Source organism: Phodopus roborovskii, unplaced genomic scaffold, assembly GCF_943737965.1.
Source record: "Phodopus roborovskii unplaced genomic scaffold, PHOROB, whole genome shotgun sequence".
Taxonomy (NCBI): Eukaryota; Metazoa; Chordata; class Mammalia; order Rodentia; family Cricetidae; genus Phodopus; species Phodopus roborovskii.
Window position 1 is genome coordinate 51,357,428 of NW_026126418.1, and position 18,632 is coordinate 51,376,059.

General features: G+C 41.4%; 1 protein-coding gene across 1 annotated transcript in view; it reads left to right on the forward strand.

The window, feature by feature from the left end:
- The window catches only part of Neb (nebulin), a 178,569-nt gene that overhangs the window by 125,986 nt on the left and 33,951 nt on the right, over nt 1-18,632 (forward strand). The window contains exons 107-128 of the mRNA XM_051183847.1: nt 1,358-1,471; nt 1,997-2,194; nt 2,484-2,588; nt 3,192-3,296; nt 4,339-4,446; nt 4,960-5,064; nt 6,287-6,394; nt 6,882-6,986; nt 7,118-7,222; nt 8,077-8,175; nt 8,598-8,708; nt 9,475-9,579; nt 10,151-10,255; nt 10,705-10,809; nt 11,293-11,397; nt 11,526-11,630; nt 12,420-12,524; nt 13,879-13,983; nt 15,336-15,440; nt 16,049-16,153; nt 17,417-17,521; nt 17,842-17,949. Of these exons, the coding sequence (XP_051039804.1) occupies nt 1,358-1,471; nt 1,997-2,194; nt 2,484-2,588; nt 3,192-3,296; nt 4,339-4,446; nt 4,960-5,064; nt 6,287-6,394; nt 6,882-6,986; nt 7,118-7,222; nt 8,077-8,175; nt 8,598-8,708; nt 9,475-9,579; nt 10,151-10,255; nt 10,705-10,809; nt 11,293-11,397; nt 11,526-11,630; nt 12,420-12,524; nt 13,879-13,983; nt 15,336-15,440; nt 16,049-16,153; nt 17,417-17,521; nt 17,842-17,949 (2,421 nt within the window). The remainder of the gene's footprint in view (nt 1-1,357; nt 1,472-1,996; nt 2,195-2,483; nt 2,589-3,191; nt 3,297-4,338; nt 4,447-4,959; nt 5,065-6,286; nt 6,395-6,881; nt 6,987-7,117; nt 7,223-8,076; nt 8,176-8,597; nt 8,709-9,474; nt 9,580-10,150; nt 10,256-10,704; nt 10,810-11,292; nt 11,398-11,525; nt 11,631-12,419; nt 12,525-13,878; nt 13,984-15,335; nt 15,441-16,048; nt 16,154-17,416; nt 17,522-17,841; nt 17,950-18,632) is intronic.

The following is an 18,632-nucleotide window of genomic DNA, read 5'->3' on the forward strand; positions in this document are numbered from 1 at the left end:
CTTTATCTGGCAGTGAAGAGAGAAAGCTGACACAAAACACCATAAGAATGGGGAGTTTCCAGCCAGGTCTGGTGGCTTACAACTACAAGTCCAGCATTAGGGAGACTGTGGCATGAAGTTTATTGTGAGTCCAAGGCCAGTCTAGCCTACATAGTGGGTTTTAGTTTACCTGGACTACAGAGTAAGACCCTGCCTCATAAAACACAAATAGACTGTTTTGATAGAATTAGGTGAGATCGGTACACAGCTAAGCTGGATGAGTGTGGTAACCACTCTATTACCAAATAAGCAGATGCTGCCGAGGACCATGCCTCTCATTTGGATTTGTGAATACAATTTACAGAGCCCAGGGGAGGCACCCCTTCTTCTGTTACAGATGCTTGGCAAATTATCACTGGGGTGAGGCATGAGAGGCATAGGAAAATTAAGAATCCCAACATTAGTTGGAAATAATTTTAAGGAAAAAAAGGAGTTCCCCTGAATACTGACTTTACATAGCTGAAGGGTAGATCAGCTCTGAGAGACTGTAATACTGTGTTCTGGAAGATTCTGGTGGGAATCCTGTTCGGCTTCTAGTTGATGAAGCAGCTCCCCATTTCCTCTGAGAGTGGCTCTCTGGGTACTGAGAGCCTGTGTGTTGCGCCCATGCCCTGGGAGACTGCCTCGTACCTTTGCCTCATTCCTAGCTCAGGAAGTCACAGTGTATTGATTGACAGGTGGCACTGAGTAAGCTCATGGAGCCACAGAGCATTGAATGATGATAGGTGGCTCAGACTAAAAACTACAGGCTGGCTGTGCTACCTTTTGAAATACTTGAAGAAACTGAAATTCAAAAATTGTCACTCTCAACCACAGGCCATTACATTTCTTGACAACAAAGATTCCAAGTGAGCGTACTCTGAACCTTTCACACAGGAAAGCAAGAAAGATAAAGCTACATCAATAAGAAATTGCTTAACAGTCACTCATCACAAACTGGGGGTGTAGCACAGTGGTAGACTATTTGCCTAGCATGTTCAAGGCCCTGGGTTTGATCCTCATCATTACATTTTAACCAACTAAAGTGTTATTCTAAAAATAAGTTGTAGTGGCAGCAGTATTTGACATGGGCACTTTAAAAGGAATACACTTTTATAGCATTGTACAGAATAAAAGGACTTTCATATATGGCCCCATCGCAGCCTCACAATGGCCCTGGGCTCTGATGTCTTTGTATGGGTATGGAACTGAACACTGGGAAGTGGTCCAGCCCCCACCCCATCCCACATCATCTGGGTCTTGGAGGCAGGACGCTTCCACTGTCTTAAACAGTAAGTCTTTACTTTCATGCTTTAGCTTTTCTACTTGTTCTCTATAGATCAAATACCGAGAAGAATATGAAAAATTCAAAGCTCTTTACACGTTACCAAAGAGTGTGGAAGATGATCCAAACACAGCACGGTGTCTCCGAGTGGGCAAGCTTAACATTGATGTGAGTACCCACGAAGGCTTTAATGGGAACAGAAGCTGAATCAGGTGGGCATGTTACCAGTCAGAAGGCTTTCTATGAAACCAGGCATGTGGCACTGGTTGTACACATGGAAAGAAGCTAAGAATTGTCTCAGCCCACGGTGCTTTAGAAAACATTTGTGGAGGCTGGATCAGAGATAGGAATACCTGCTGCTCTCAGAGGACCCAAGTTTAGTTCTCTGAACCCATGTCAGGAAACTCACAACTGCCTGGAACTACAGTTCTAGAGGCCCCCCACATGCATGTGACATACACTCACGCATACACTCACACAGGCACAGACATAAAAATAAAATAGATCCTTTAAAAAGTCCTGGTATTAACCTATGCAAAATGCAAGAAAATTCCAGCCTCCACCTCCTATGTCCCACCTCTACCCCCTACCCCAAACCCCACCCCCATTGCTTGCTATGAACTGGAGAATACAAATGTTTCATGATGACACAGCAATTTTCCTGGTAACTGGGTTGCAACTTGACTTTCACAGCGCCTGTACAGATCGGTGTACGAAAAGAATAAGATGAAAATCCACATTGTGCCTGACATGGTAGAGATGGTGACTGCCAAGGATTCTCAGAAGAAAGTCAGTGAGATCGACTACCGCCTGCACCTCCATGAATGGATTTGCCACCCTGACTTACAAGTCAACAGCCATGTCAGAAAAGTGACAGACCAGATCAGCGACGTAAGCTCATCGCTTAGAAGTGCCTGCATAGTTGCCCCTCCTACTCTGAGAAGCAGGCCTACCTGCATATCCATATTTGTCCCTCTTGCTTTCCCATCCCTGACTCTGAGTTGTTTTGGAGCCATCCCTGGAAGCAGATCTCTGTGGCCTCTCAGCCTCACTGCCCAATAACTTTTACTTGTCATTCCCTCCCGGTGTCACCTGGGTTTAGGGAATGCCTATTATTTGGTATTCAAGGGATGGTCAGGTAATTTTTTCTGATCCTCTGTGTCCACCAAAACCCCTCTAGATTGTATACAAGGATGACCTCACCTGGCTGAAGGGCATTGGCTGCTATGTCTGGGACACTCCAGAAATTCTCCACGCAAAACATGCTTATGATCTTCGCAATGATGTGAGTGTCCTTGTTTGGTTTGTTGGTGTGTGCACATATCTACACAATGTAGCACCAAGGAAACAATGTGTACAGTGAGAAGAGCACCATGGCCCAGTTGTGAATTAAGTCTGTTGAAGATGGCTGAGATGGAGAAACACACTAAAAAAATAGTAGTCCTTTCTCAGCAATGCATTTAGCTTTTCTATCAAGCAACCTGATGCAGCTGTGTCATGTTCCTCTGTGGAAAAGTGATTCCAAGCGCTCCTCTCCATCTTTTAAACTATTTTGATTACATTAATGAACACATAATTTTTATTATATTAAAAACTCATCTGTTAGAATAATTGATGGGATTTATTTATAAGGTACAGGGAAATTTGCCACACAATGTATTATGACAGTGAGGATTTCAGCAAGAGCTTTCTGAGGAGAGTCACTGTCACACCTTGTAGATGACCTTAGAGCCCCCTATGATTGTAAGCACTGGTAGTGTGGCTTGTTATAAAACTCAAACCCATCCTCTGCCCATTGTTGATGGGTGTGACTCTCAAGACTCTAAAATTTTGCGCTGTGTGGTGCAATAGATGCTCCAGCATAGGCTTGCCTGCTTCTTCTTGGCAGATCAAGTATAAAGCTCATGTGCAGAAGACAAGGAATGACTACAAGCTGGTGACAGACACACCGGTCTACGTCCAGGCTGTCAAGAGTGGGAAGCAGCTCAGTGATGTAAGCCTTCCCCGGGGAAGTGACTGTGGGTAGTAACGAAGATGGAACACGGCTCAAGCAAAGACTGGGCAGTGCCAGCCTTTCCTAACTGGGGATTAGACTTGGTGCCTTAGAAACTGCTTGCAAAGCCCACTCTCCCTAACATCCGAAGTGTCTGTAGTTTGCAGGGGTGAGGTTGGAGTGAGCTTAGTTTGTTGTCAGAGCATCCAGTGATGCTATACTGTGTGCCATGAGAGGCACTTATGCCTAGGCCTTCTAGCAATTAGAGCCAACTGCTAAGTTAGAAGGAAGTGGGCTGTGATGTTAAGGCTGTGAGCTGGAGTCCTGCCTCTGCCACATAATCCAAGCCTGGGAAAAGCATATGACTCCTCGGAGGCTCAGCATCTTCATGTGTAAAACGGATCATGTACTTTATTCCCTGTCATGTCTAAGAGCAGGCAGAGAGCCACCAAGCTGTCCTTGTTCTATTAAGTGCACAGGTAACAAGTAAACAAGTTCATACCTGTTATGTTGAACTTCTGGAGGGGAGATGTACACCCCTGTGTCTGATACCTGAGATGTGCCATCCACAGTGACATAGCAGAGGTCTCTAGGTACACTCATTCCTCTTCTTTTGTGGTGACAGATCTCTCACAGAAACAAGAGGAAGAACTACTTAATTTGTCTTTCAGTTTTAGAGAGTCCATTCCATGATTTCTTGGCCCTATATACTTGGGTAGATACCGTGGTGGTAGGAGCACATGGTGAAGGCAAGTTCTCCACTTGTGGTAGACAGGAAGGAGAGAAAGGGGTAGGGAAGTGGGCCTGTGGCAAGAACTTGACCAACTTCCTCCAGCTAAGTTTCAACTTCCAAAATAGTGCCACAGGATACGGTCCAAGTAGTGATGGCAGGGTTTGGGGGCTCATATTTATAACACTGAACAAAGGAAGCTGGCTTTGCCCTTTCATAGTCTTTAAATAGATAATGGACTCCATTTGCTCTGTTTCTTTCTAACAACATTCTCACAGTCTGACTCAACTCGTCTTACCTCTCTACCCACAGGCTGTCTACCACTATGACTATGTGCACAGCATCAGAGGCAAAGTGGCCCCAACTACAAAAACTGTGGATCTGGACCGGGCCCTCCATGCATACAAACTTCAGAGCGAGGTGGGTGTTGGGAATGGGAATATCAGCAGAAATTCAGGCCACTGGCCCCCCAGAGACATGTTGGCTTATGCATGTATCCTCATTGACTGATTTTGTAAGGTGTATAAACACTGTTCCACTCAGTGAGTTGGGGACACAAACAACAGTGCTGTTCCACTCACTGAGTTGGAAACAATAAACAACATGTCTTCTTGACTAATGGGATCCTCCTGTCAAACAATCAAATATAATAGATTAGCATATTGTTGACCAATATTTGCAAGTCAGCAAGAAGAGAGCTGGTATGCCATCACTACTCTTAAAAACCTTAAGATCGCATTTTTAGGCATTTGATTATAAAAGGCTACTAACAGTAAGGGATGAAGATAGAAATCACTCAATGTTAAGAGGAAGAACCTGAGCCCTTCATCTCTCTTTCCTATGCCTGACCAAGAATCCAATAAACTGCATGTGATGTGTTTAGTTGTTATTTGATGCTAGAAGACATTTTCCTTGTGCTTTTCATTCGGGCAGAATTTGTACAAGAAAGGCCTGCGCTTCCTGCCCACTGGGTACAGGCTCCCAGTCGATACCCCTCACTTCAATCACACCAAGGACACCCGCTACATGAGCAGCTATGTGAGTATTTTTCATTCTGTTGGGGTCTGAAATTTGAATGTCAAAAAACTAATATTAGTAATCTATTCTCATGCTCAATTAACCCAGAAGACTCCATATGATGATGGAAAGGGCAGGGTGGACAATGTTTACTGGTGGTGTGATGGCATCGGCACTTCTACAGTTGGTAGTGCCTGCCTGGGATGGTGAGTTAGGACAGGACATCATGGGCACCTTGGCTCAGGGTTCAGTGCTGTCAAGATGCCTCTGTTTCAGCTGGCCTTATACTAGAAGCATCCCAAGCTTGCCCCACACCATTTACTGGAGATGCAAAGTTTACTTAGGAGACGTCACTGTGTGTCCCTTTGAAGAGACTTCTTACCGAGCTCCTGACCCTGACCCCCAACTTGCTTTTATGCCTATACCAATTCATGGGCAGCCGAAGGCTGTCTGGACTCCACTGCTTGTAACTTGCCACTGGCACTTCCCTTTCCTGGGTTCTGTAAATGCCAGCATAGGGCCTGAGCATGGAGTCTACGGGCTGTACCATGAGCCAGCCGTTGGCTGGAGACAAAGATTCAGCTCTGTCTCATTGATGCTTATCTTCAGAGTCCTGGGAATCAACTGTGTTGATGACACAGTGCCAACATGGCCCAATAATGCACTTCCAAAGCAGACATTAACAGATTTAAGAATCAAATCTGTTACTTTTAGAAATCAGACTTAAGTCATTCATCAATATTAAAAATATCATCTTGGTGTTTTTTATATTTCCTGATTTTCAAGCCACTTTGAGACTAAACTGATGGGTTTTTCTTGCATTTTGCCTCACTGCCTGAAAATAGATTTCACCTTTCCAGACATGCCTTTATCATTCAACTAATATTAAAATTGTGTCACGAGGTCAGAGAGATAGCTCAGAGGGTAAAAGCATATGCCTTTCAAGCCTGACACCAGATTTTACCCCCACCCAAGGCCCATGGTGGATGGAGGGAACAGATCCCACAAAGTTTGCCTCTGACCTCCACATGCATGTCATACACATGTACCTGTACCCACAGGCACACACCATGTACATACACACAGTAATTATAACAAAATAACATTTAATTTGTATCACATTTATTTAAATTATGACTAGTACTTACTCTTAAATCAAGGAACAGTCTGTTTCCTAACTGAGAAATATAGTACAGCCCTTTGTGTAGCCATCACTGATCTCAGTCTCATTTTGCTTTCACAGTTCAAATACAAAGAAGCCTATGAACACATCAAGGCAAATGGATACACACTTGGACCCAAGGATGTCCCTTTTGTCCATGTCCGGAGAGTCAACAACGTTACTAGTGAGGTACCATGAACACTCATCCTCTGGGGGAAAAAAAAAATACTGAATGTCAAAGTCATGGTTTTATTTGAAATGCATCAAGAATTCCTTGTGTTTCATCTGTAAGTTTACAGACTGTGAGACAGTATGAGGACCCTATTTTGAGTCTTGTGTCCCTCATAAATCATCATAGAGACTTGGTTTCATAGACTATGGTGAAATTTTTTAAGGAAAGAATTCATTTTGATATTTGTGCTAAATCTCTCACTAGATTGTATTTTTGTCTGACTTACAGCCCTGATCTTCGTCAGCTGTATTTGTACCTCTGCCCAACTAAACAACCATTTTATGGAATGTAGACCATTTTGCACTCTTATTCTAACCTTAAATCATTTCATAGTCCTGGAATTTCCTCTCTTGGTTCTTTGTAAAGTATTGACTTGTTTGTTATTCAGTAGATGCCCTTGGGTTCCTGCCCTAAACACCTTGAATGGTTTCTCCTTCCCTGCAGAGACTGTATCGAGAATTGTATCATAAACTAAAAGACAAGATACATACAACTCCAGACACACCTGAAATCCGCCAAGTCAAAAAGACACAGGAAGCTGTCAGTGAGGTGAGAACGACCCGGACAGACAAGCCATCACAAGGGGAGAGGTGCTAGGGAACAGACAGACCATCACCCAGGGAGAAACACTGCACATTTGCTCTCTAATGTGAGTTTCTGTTCTTTTATTTTCCCTTTAGTTGATCTACAAATCAGACTTCTTCAAGATGCAGGGCCACATGATTTCCCTGCCATACACACCCCAAGTGTTGCACTGTCGCTACGTGGGAGACATCACCAGTGACGTAAGCATTTGCAGGCTTTTTCCAAAGGAGTCCTACCAAGAAGTAGCCTTGCTTTCAGCATCTAAGACTCTCAGTGGGCATTGAAAAGCCTTTTTCATTGCTTATTTCTTAACCAAATGTACAATTTGGAGGTGAGATTGTGAGAGAACTACAGTTCTCCACAGGAAGAGTCATGGGAAAACCCGTGGAGATCAGGGATGCTATGCTTGCTCATTCTGACAACCAGTCCACATCAGCATAAGATCTTCACCAATTCCTATCGTTCAAGTGCCTTGTATCCCAGGTTGTAGTAGGTTACTCTCTCCTCCTGGTCCTGATGGCATTCCCTCCTAGCATTAAAAAGAGAAGAACAACTCTTTGATGTCCCTTTTTCCTGGTGGACCAACCCCTTGAATCTGTGAATTTTTTCCCTTGACAGGATAACACAATATTAGTGTCTTCCCCTCAGCTTAGGGTTAGAGATTTAACTATAGTGGAGGACAACTTCCATAGACTTCCCTACCCCATGGATGCATCAATCCATGGACAGTACCAAACCGTGACTATACCTACATTAATACATACTCTATAAAGTTTAATTTGTGAATTAGGCATAAGATATGAAGCTTAACAACTAATAATGCATTAGAACAACCATAACAATATACTATGATAAAAGATACTTAAAATGTAAAAAAAAAAAAAAAAACCTGCTTTTTCTGGAATATTCCATTTTATATTTTTCATTACAGCTAACAATGGAAAACTACAGAAAGCAAAACTGTGATAAGGAGAGCTACTGTGTACCAATAAAGAAGTGTAGCTATCCTGTGTTTACACTGGCTCATAACCAGCTGTCTATGTTTGCCCCACAGATTAAATACAAAGAGGACTTGCAGATCTTGAAGGGACTTGGCTGCTTCTTGTATGACACTCCTGACATGGTCCGCTCCCGGCACCTAAGGAAACTCTGGGTGAGGACACACCTTCACAGTACACAGCTTCCCCACACAGCTACCAAACAGCAAATTGCTAGCTTCCAGTGGCGGGGATGAGGGCTGTGGAAGAACAGGCAGAAAGAATCTTAGCCTGTATCTACTCTTAAGGAGAAATTTGCCATCAACCCTTGAGTTGTCCATGCCACTTGAGTAGTCCATGATTTACTTATGATGATCCATGCCTGTTATAAAGGTAATGAAATTAGTTAAATGACAGTTATTTTTGTTCTTGCCTAGGAAGACTACGAGGGGGAAAACATAGGGCAGACATAATTAGACTCTTAGTATCCCAGGACACATTTAGAGCCTGCTCAGTTTGCATATTCCAGCCTTTGAAAGACATGGCATGCAGTCCCTTAAGTGGCTAATCAACGTGTTTCTGGCTTTCTTCTTCTAAGTCGAATTACCTGTACACCGATAATGCCAGGAAGATGCGAGACAAGTACAAAGTGGTGCTTGATACCCCAGAATACAGAAAAGTGCAGGAACTGAAGACCCATCTGAGTGAGGTAAGGGTATATTACCTGTCACAAAAGGCAAACAGACCAGCTAGACTGAGCTACTCAAAAGAGTCTTAGTTCCTGTCTATGATGATCAATATTCAATGATGACAAGAAAAGATGTCCCTCCTTCCTTTGACTGCAGAATGGCCCAATGTCTCTGTAAATCAGTTGGCCTCAAATTGGCTCAACTGATTTATTTTTCTCTTTTTGTAAAAAGGACATTAATATTTGTCTTTCTATAACTAAGGCAAATGAGAGGCTTGACATGATCTTATAGTTTAGAAAGACTTGGTCCTAAACAATTGTCTGCAAACTAAAGTTAACTCAAGTTTTCTGATAATATTGACTATTTGAATGCTAGATATTTTCTGTGCTGATGCTATGGGGGCAAGGGAATGAAGGTTCTGGAAGCAAATAATCATAAACCACAGTTTAGAGCACTGGTTCTCAGCTTGGGGCCAAACAACTCTTATACAGTGTTCACCTAAGACCATTAGAAAACATAAATATTTGCATTACAATTCATAGCAGTATCAAAATTACAGTTATAAACTAGCAATAAAAAATAATTTTATGATTGGAGGTCACCACAATATGAGAAACTGTATTAAAAGGTCAAAGCATTAGGACTGCTGAGAACCACTGGTTTAGAAGGAGGGAACTTAGCCTGTGCAGTAGTAAGCCTTACCCATGAGTAAGCAGTCAGGGCATCTACAGAACACTGCCATTCCAGCAAAGCAAAAGTGACAGTGATCACTTGTTTTGCATCTAGCTGGTGTACAGAGCTGCAGGCAAGAAGCAGAAGTCCATCTTTACTTCAGTTCCTGATACTCCCGACCTCCTAAGAGCCAAGCGAGGACAGAAGCTTCAGAGTCAGGTAATGCCCACTGTTAATGAAAGCTCGTTAGCCTGCTTGACCTTTCTGGACTGGTAGCTGACATAGTTGGTTGTCCTTGCAGCAGCCTTTGTACACTAATATGTGTTTTCTTCAAGATTATCATAATTACACTAAGATTTCACAGGCAAAGGATACCGTGCCTTATTTACTAAAGACTATATAATTTTATCTTCAGATGAGTAGTCATGAGCCCTAAGGAATAAAAAATGATTGATCATTTCAAGAATGTGTCTGTTATCCACAGACAAATGAAACTCTATGTCACACATGCAGGGAAAGCTGGGGAGAAAGGATGCTGAAGGACCTTTCACAATCCACCCAATCTTCTCTTAGCATTCTTTACCACATGATTTTACATTAGACCATACCCAGCAAAAGGACTGTTAGACAGTTGGTTTGTGGATGTGTATTTTGAAATGTCACATACTGAGAAACAAATTCACAAACATATAACCCAACAACAACCTCAAGCAACCAATCAAACACACACAAATTTAAGAGGACAGATGACGTTTCATTTCTGACTCCTTCCTTGATCTTTTGTTCACAGTATCTCTATGTTGAGCTTGCCACTAAAGAGAGACCCCATCACCATGCTGGAAACCAGACCACAGCTTTGCAACATGCTAAAGACGTGAAGGACATGGTCAGCGAAGTAAGATGGGATTCTACACCAACATGTGCCCTTTGGCTAAGAAATACTTCCAAAGCCTTCACCTGCTAATTCTGATGAGAATTTTATCACTATAAAGTATGCTAAGCATCACCCACATACAGAAGATTTACTCTAAGAATGAGATATGCTGTGTCTTTCCCTTAGATCTGTGATTTGGCTGTAAACTGGGGAGGGTTAAAATACAAACCTGGGCTGGTGCCAGGGCTCTGCAGGAAAGTGCTTGCAGTACAAACCTGATAGCATGAGCTTAAGGACCAGAGCCCACATACAACTGGAAGGAGAACCAATTCCACAAAATCATCCTCAGACCTCCATGCACACACGCGCATGCATGCACACACAATGCACACACACACACACACACACACACACACACACAAATATAGCACAATAATTATAATAAATTTGAACTTGTTTTTGTATCTTAGAAAAAGTACAAGATTCAGTATGAGAAGATGAAGGACAAGTACACACCAGTTGCAGATACGCCAATCCTCATCAGAGCCAAGAGGGCTTACTGGAATGCCAGCGATGTGAGCATCCCTTCTTCCTTTCTCCTGCTGTGACAGGGAGAGCTGTGGTTATCTAGCAGCACAAACTGTTCTGTCACAGCCATAGCTAAAAGTCATTGCCCACAATATGGATTGGGAAAGAACACATACTTACAGTACCAATCCAGCCAAGTAGCTAAGAACTGTGTTGAGATGCTACAAGCTATTAGTTATCTCCTGGGCAACAATACAACCCTTCATTATAATTCTTGGGTGACATCCTAGAGATACTTAATAACTAATTTACTTAGACATTATTGCTTTATCAAGCCATGTATTTTTTGGATTATGGAGTTTTCCTTCTTGTCTTTTTTCTCTTCCAACATCTGGAATGACCTTTCAAACTTTTCCCTCAATGTATTCATGGGGGAAATCTCAGAAAGAAATGCGGGAGAGCTAGAGAGCAGCAGGACTGAATTTAACCTGGTAATATTAATGATTGCTGCTGTATTCTCTCTTTAACAGCTTCGCTACAAAGAGACATTTCAAAAGACTAAAGGGAAGTATCACACCGTGAAGGACGCCCTGGACATTGTGTATCATCGCAAAGTCACAGATGACATCAGTAAAGTATGTCCCTGGACAGGACTACTTCCAATGGGCTCTGTCACCTACCACCATTTTTTATTCTTAAAGCAGTCTCCTTTTTCTAAAACTCCAGAGTCGATCTTATAGCTGCCATTACATTTTGATAACAGGTGAAATACAAGGAGAACTACATGAGCCAGCTGGGAATCTGGAGTTCAATTCCTGATCGTCCTGAACATTTCCACCACCGGGCAGTCACCGATGCCATCAGTGATGTGAGTGTCACCTTCATTTTTTCACATAGAAGTTCACATTCCCACGTGAGCTGTGAAACCAACCATTGCGTTAAAACTGGTGAAGCACTAGATAATTGTCTAGATTACAATTATCCTTTATTCAGAGGTGGGGAGTAGGTGTCACATGCCACGGTAAATGGGATGTGGTGAATGTGTTGTGGTCAAAGAACTGTGGGAGTATGTTCTCTCACTCTACCATTAGGGTTCTGAAGATCAGACTTTGTGGCATGTACCTTTACCTACTGAGCTATCTACCTGGCCTCGCTTCCACAGATCCTAGATCTTGTATATGGTTATTCAAATCATAAAATTCAATTACTAAGTGAGGAAACCTGAGCTTAGGAGAGGAAAAATTATATTCAAGTTCATCACCCTAAGTTTTCCTCTATGACTCAAAGCCATATAGTTCAAGCCTATCTTGGATCCTTTGAAGAGATTGTCACAGAAAGCAATGCCCATTTAGAAAGAGGTTTCACCTGTCTGCATGAAAATACAGCTGCAAAGCCAATGATATTCTCTACATAAAAGTATACTGGCTAAAGTTGATTTTGATTCATAGTAAAAGTAAAAATTTCTAAGTATTATAAAACAAATCATAGGAAGAAGTCAGTAATTCTAGACATATATTTAAATGATACAGGCTATTTTAAATCTTCATTATTTGACATACTTTGGGAATCAGAGTTTCCGGTTTATTCACTAGGATAGCTCCAAACCTATAACCATTTAGAGATGAATTAATAAACCTCTCTGATATTCTTCTCTCAGGTTAAATACAAAGAAGATTTGACCTGGCTCAAAGGCATTGGCTGCTATGCCTATGATACCCCTGATTTGACACTAGCTGAACAGAACAAGACTCTCTACAGCAAGGTAACCCTGTCTCCTCAGGGAAAATGACTTCATCCATTAAATATAAACCCAGCCCACACAGAGGAAGTCTGCAGAAACAACATTTTTATAGCTTCAGCCCCCACCCTCACTTCTAGACCTTGAAATGAAGCCCCATGCTGAACTATTTACTCTCTTTAGAGACTTTCAGTTTTGTTTCATTTTGTTTTTCAATAGGGTCTTATTATGTAGCCTGGGCTGGCAATAGAACTCATTATGTATACATTAGGTTGGCCTTGAACTCACAAAGCTCTAGTTGGTTCTGCCTCCCCAAGTGCTAGAATTAAAGGCATGTGCAGTCGTGCCTGGCTAGAGATTTCTTTAGTGCTAACCTCATTAACTGTAGCTTATTTGAATTTAATGAAAATGTCTAGTATAACTACCCATAACGACTCCTGAGCTCCTCATTAATGTATGTGGATGATTCACCCGACTAAAGCAGCCAATATCAGGTGTGGTTATTTTAGTCTGCAAACAATGTGATACATGATGAAAATCAAGTTTTTTAGGGCTTCATTTTTCTACTTACAAAACAAAGCAGTTGAATTTGTTTTCAATATAAAGTAAGAATCAGCCAACTTCTGATACAGTAGACATGGTTGGTCACATTTATAATACCACCTGTTTTCTCTCTTATAATTATCTGAAATTGTAAAAAACATTGTAAATTTGTCAAACTGTTTAAAAGCAGGTTGCAGGGTGAGAAGGTCATCATTCACCACTGCTCTATAAGATTATAATTATCTGTCTAGTTGCTAGAAAACTATAGAATAACTAATGGACTAAAAACTTTTTTCTTGTGGCACATCAACATACATTAAAGTAAAATCATCATAATAGATCAAAACAGAGAAGAAATGCTTTACATCTTGGCTCAGCATTGAATTTGTATTTGGTAACCATCTAATGTAGTGGTTCTCAACCTGCAGGTCATGACCCCTTTGGGGGTCAAATGACCCTTTCACCAGGGTCACCTAAGACCATTGGAAAATATGGATGTTTATATATTTACATTTTACAGTAGCAAAATTACAGTTAGGAAAAAGCAACAAGTATAATTTTATGGTTGGGGGGGTCACCACAACATGAGGAACTGTATTTAAAAGTGTCTTAGAATTGGGAAGGTTGAGAACCATTGCTCTAATGGATGGTCTACTTGGGCTGTTTTCAAGATGTCAAACCCTTCTACTTTTCACTCCTTCTGGAGAAAAGAAAAAACTCAATAAAGACTTGTTATCTCTATGAATGCATTATTAGAATTATAAGATAAAGATTGTGATTCATCCTTAAGATTGGACACACAATCAAATAATTATGTTCTGTTTTTTCCCTCCAGTATAAGTATAAAGAAGTATTTGAAAGAACAAAGTCAAATTTCAAGTATGTTGCTGACTGTCCAATTAACAGGCATTTCAAATATGCAACTCAATTGATGAATGAGGTATGCAATATTAATTTGTTTAAGACTATTCAGTTTTCCTGAGAACTCTACAGGGTAATTTCATTAAAATCTAATATATAGCGTAACAGGAAATCTGTCCTAAATGTTCATACCATATAAGGACTTGGAAAAATCTATAATGTCACAATCTGGTAGGCTCTGTCAAAACCTCAACTAGGTCCATGCCTACCTTCACCTGTTCAGCACAATCCTGTGGTGTCAGAAAGGAGAAAGGATTTTGTGGACTATCAGCTAAATGCCTTTAAACTATGTAGAGTGGGAGACCTAGAAGTTCAAAGTTGATTCAGTAGTCCCACAAAGGCACCAAAATGGAATTGGTTAGAACCCCTGACCTCTGCAATGGAGGCAGTTGTATGAATCATGCATTCAAATATTTTATTGTGACTGACTCCTATAGAATTGAATGCACAGTAGTACTATTACACCCCCCTTTATATCCAACTCATTCGTCCCTATGGCCATTTTTGCAGTGATGTAATTTGAATATAATTCAAGCATGTTGAAGTAAGCAAGCCATAAGTTCCATTTGGGGTATTTTTTAATTTTTAGATGTTTTCATAACTAAAATTATACTTCTCTGCTTTCAGATAATCCATGGATTTGCATAAGCTCCAACATGTTAAATACTTAGTGAGCTACTAATGAGAATGCAGCCAGTGGCACATTTACATAGATGACCATTGTACATTTACATGTATGACCATTGTTGATTTCAGTTACTTTTGTTTAATCTTTTTAATTTCAACACATTGCCAGGCTGGGAAACTCTGAAAAAGTACCATCAGCAGCTTCCTAGTGCAGTCTTGGCATATTTTGTTTTTCCTAATGCATAAAGAATTTCCAGGTGGCTTATAAATCAAGTAAATTATTACTTCATGATGATGGCAACTGGGCTTAAGTATTTGTATACTTGGTTACACTTTGGGGTTAGTGTAGTTAGTGGTACTTCTGTATAGCATTTGTTATACTTCTGGATTCTAGCTGTCTTATATGTTAAATGCATAGATTAGCAGCACCTCATTTTAAACAAATGTACAATGCCAGAAAGCCTGATGTTAATCACGTGTCATATGAAAGGTTGGAAACCTTTGGGGATAAGGTACCCCAGTTTGTTTCACAGGTTGCTGTTGCCAAGGCTCCAGCCTGTCTCCATGCAGTCTGTCTTCACCTGTCTTTCCTACTCCCTATATGAACAGTTAAACACTGACCTGGGAGACTGACTCAGTGCTAAGAATGACAGGTTCCTACATCTCTGGAGAGTTTAGATTGAGATATTGCTGTGTACCCTTGCTGTCATATTCTTGCTATAATTTAATATGATGTTTGAGCAGAAAAAATACAGAGCTGATTATGAGCAGCGGAAAGATAAATACCACCTGGTAGTGGATGAGCCTAGACATCTGCTGGCTAAGACCGCAGGCGACCAGATCAGCCAGGTACTGTGACGAGGCTGGCAGTGCAGCCCAAGCAGGACTCTGCTCCAATTTCTCACAAGGTGTCGTCCTGTCTGCTGCAAGGATGTCTTAGGTTCTGCCTATGATATTGGACTGTTCTGTTTCAAAACATCTGTCTAGCCACCCAAATAGCCTGTGGGCTATTTGAGTGAGCCAGTCAATGCTCTGTGTCCTCACTCGTGCTGTGGTGAAGGTGAAAACAGAATCTGGGGCCCTCCCATTTTACTGTCCTCAGAGCCTGTTTGTAAACAGTGGCTGTAAACTGCAAATTGAGTTGTAAAAACAAAAATACAGAAATCCCTGCTATAGTTTTACTGTTCTGATGATGTCAACCCCACAAGGCAGTCTGGGTGGTAACATACACATTGCTACCTTTGTCCTCCCCATTGGCAAGGACTATGGATGGCCAAGGATAAATATTTGAGCCACTCTCCTTGCGTTGCACATAGGGCTCTTCACAGCACAGCTCTGTGAGTACACAAAGCATGTTAAGCCTACATCTCTTCACTCAGAGGTGACTGGGATATAGAGCCATGTTCTTTCTGTCTTCACAAGTCTCTTTTGTGCTTCACTGCTCTTTGCATGGACAGAGAAAATATAAATCTAGTGCCAAGATGCTTCTGAAACAAGGATGTAATGAAATTCTTCGTCCAGACATGTTGACTGCTCTCTACAACACATACATGTGGAGCCAGGTAATGTCCAACAGGCATGAAGAAGCACGGTTAGACCTTCCGTGCACTCCTTCCTATGCTTTCATTGGCTTCCTCTCCCGGCCCCTGCCCATGCTGCTTTCTCGTGGTAAACCATATAGATATGCATCCCTTAGAAATGAAATCTGGCTGTGGCCTGGTGTACTGGGCAGCCATCATCTGTACATCCAGTGCTTAGAAATCCTCCAGGATCAGCTGAGATTCCTTCACACATTTCTTTCCAGTTGGTACAACATTAACTTTTTAGTGTTTGCTTCAAGAGACAGATTCCTTAGAAACTGAAGGTGTTTGGTAGATTAATAGCTTTGAAAGGTCTAGATATTTAATGTTTTCTTCTAATTACCTTTGCTCACTGCAACTGCAGTGAGAGTTGAGGCTAGCATTCTGCCTCTGGACCTTGTCCATATTCATGTTGCTAATAAGCTGATCATGCTGCCACCCTCCCATCAGAGGCTGGAAGGGAAATTAGATAATCGCTGATTACCAGTGAGAACATTCATGAAATGCCAGTCTTTAGTCCCAAACCAAAAAGGCTTTAGCCAATCGTTTGCATTATCTGCTTGCTTTGTCATTTTAGTTTATTAATCAGATCAATATATTTTTTTAAAAAAGAGGATACATTCTTACTATAAATATCCTTGGCCTTGATAGGATCATCAAAACTATGTGCATGAAAGTCCGTTGTTCTCTGTACCTGTCCTGCTTAAAACAGCTTATGTGCATGAAAAAACAAACAGAAAACTGTGGCTTAGAAATTACAAAAGTAAATGCCTTTTGAATTTTGGGGAGAGGAGGTGGAGGAGAATGGAAGGAGTGCGGTTGGGATGCATTGTATGTGAGAAGAATAAATTAATTAAAATACTTTAAAAATCATATATACTCATTTTAATGAACATCTGTTTCACTTGGGCATGGAAAAATACCAGTATAATATAGAATGTTAGGGAGAAGTTGTGCTTGTCAGTCGAAAGAATGTTCTACTCCTCCTCTGAGATGTACTCCACACATGCCCTTGGCTCAGTCTCCTACCTCTGAGAATCTGTTCACTTCTGTGTATATGAAATATATTGGAAAGTACATGTCCACTCTGCTACACTACTGCTGTCAAATACAAGCTGTATTAACATCTCCAGTTAGGATTTAAAGCAGAAGACACCATGATGCCAGCACCCATTCTGGTGTCTCATGATATTCCTGTCAGGCCTTTGTTCTTGAATGTAATTTGTCCTTTCTTCCAAAATGTAGATCAGATACAGGAAAAAATATGAAAAGACAAAGGACAAATTCACCTCAGTTGTGGACACTCCAGAGCATCTGCGCACCACAAAAGTCAACAAGCAAATCAGCGATGTAAGTATGGAATGGAAGGGCCTGCGTTCTCGGGGACAGGGCCATTTGCCCAGGTGGAAGCCAGCGTAGACTGTCAGATGTCTGAGAGATGGGGAGGGAGGCAAGGGTGCTGCATGTCTGCTGCACATACTGTCATACTGAAGACTTGTCATTCCAATGGGCAGACATACCAATGGGACATCAGAGGTCCCAGCAGAAAGCTATGAACAACTATGCAGTTTATAGACTAGCCTTTCCTTCCTATTCACTTTCCATTTATACTGTAAATTATAAATGGGGAAACATAACATTGTACTTTACTGCTTTTCAATCCACTTCAGATACTTTATAAGCTGGAATACAACAAGGCCAGACCCAGAGGCTACACCACCATCCATGACACACCCATGCTGCTGCATGTCCGCAAAGTGAAGGATGAAGTCAGTGATGTGAGTACCTTCGTTAGCCCCTCTGTCTTGGGCTTTTGATATGATGTAGTAAACTCAAGATGGCAACCTTTCTCTGTGGGAAAAAAAATGGCTACCTAATAGCCTAAAATAATTAATTCTCCGTTTTCCTTCTGAGTCTGGGAGTTGGCTGGACACAGCAAATAGGTCTGTTCCAAATGCTGTGGGCAGACATCTGGGACACAGCTGTGCCAAGAATTCAAGGTGAATCTTCCATGACCCAATTGCACTGTGTGAGGACCACATTACTATGAAGGAAAGGGGCAGACAGATCCAGAGCTACAAAGTGCAACATGCCTCACATAGATTCAATGTTTTAAATACCTCTGTGGCTATGTAGATTTCTGGGCACACACACCTACATACACTATATATATATATATATTACATAATTACATATATTACATAATGCCCATCCTAAAACCTTGATTATTGTTGCGCTCAGATGAATTAATATGCCATACTGTTGCCTATGATTCACCATGAAAAGTACTTGAATACTGAGTACATTGGGTGGGAAGGTGGGACTGTATAAAGAGTATCCATCCAGTAGAGCCAATGTGGGAGCTCCCTGCAGAAAACTGAGGCATTTCTCTATTTCCTCAAATGCTTGTTAGAATGTGCCGGGGTTGGTCACTGTTGAAAAAGTACTAATTTCTAGGATT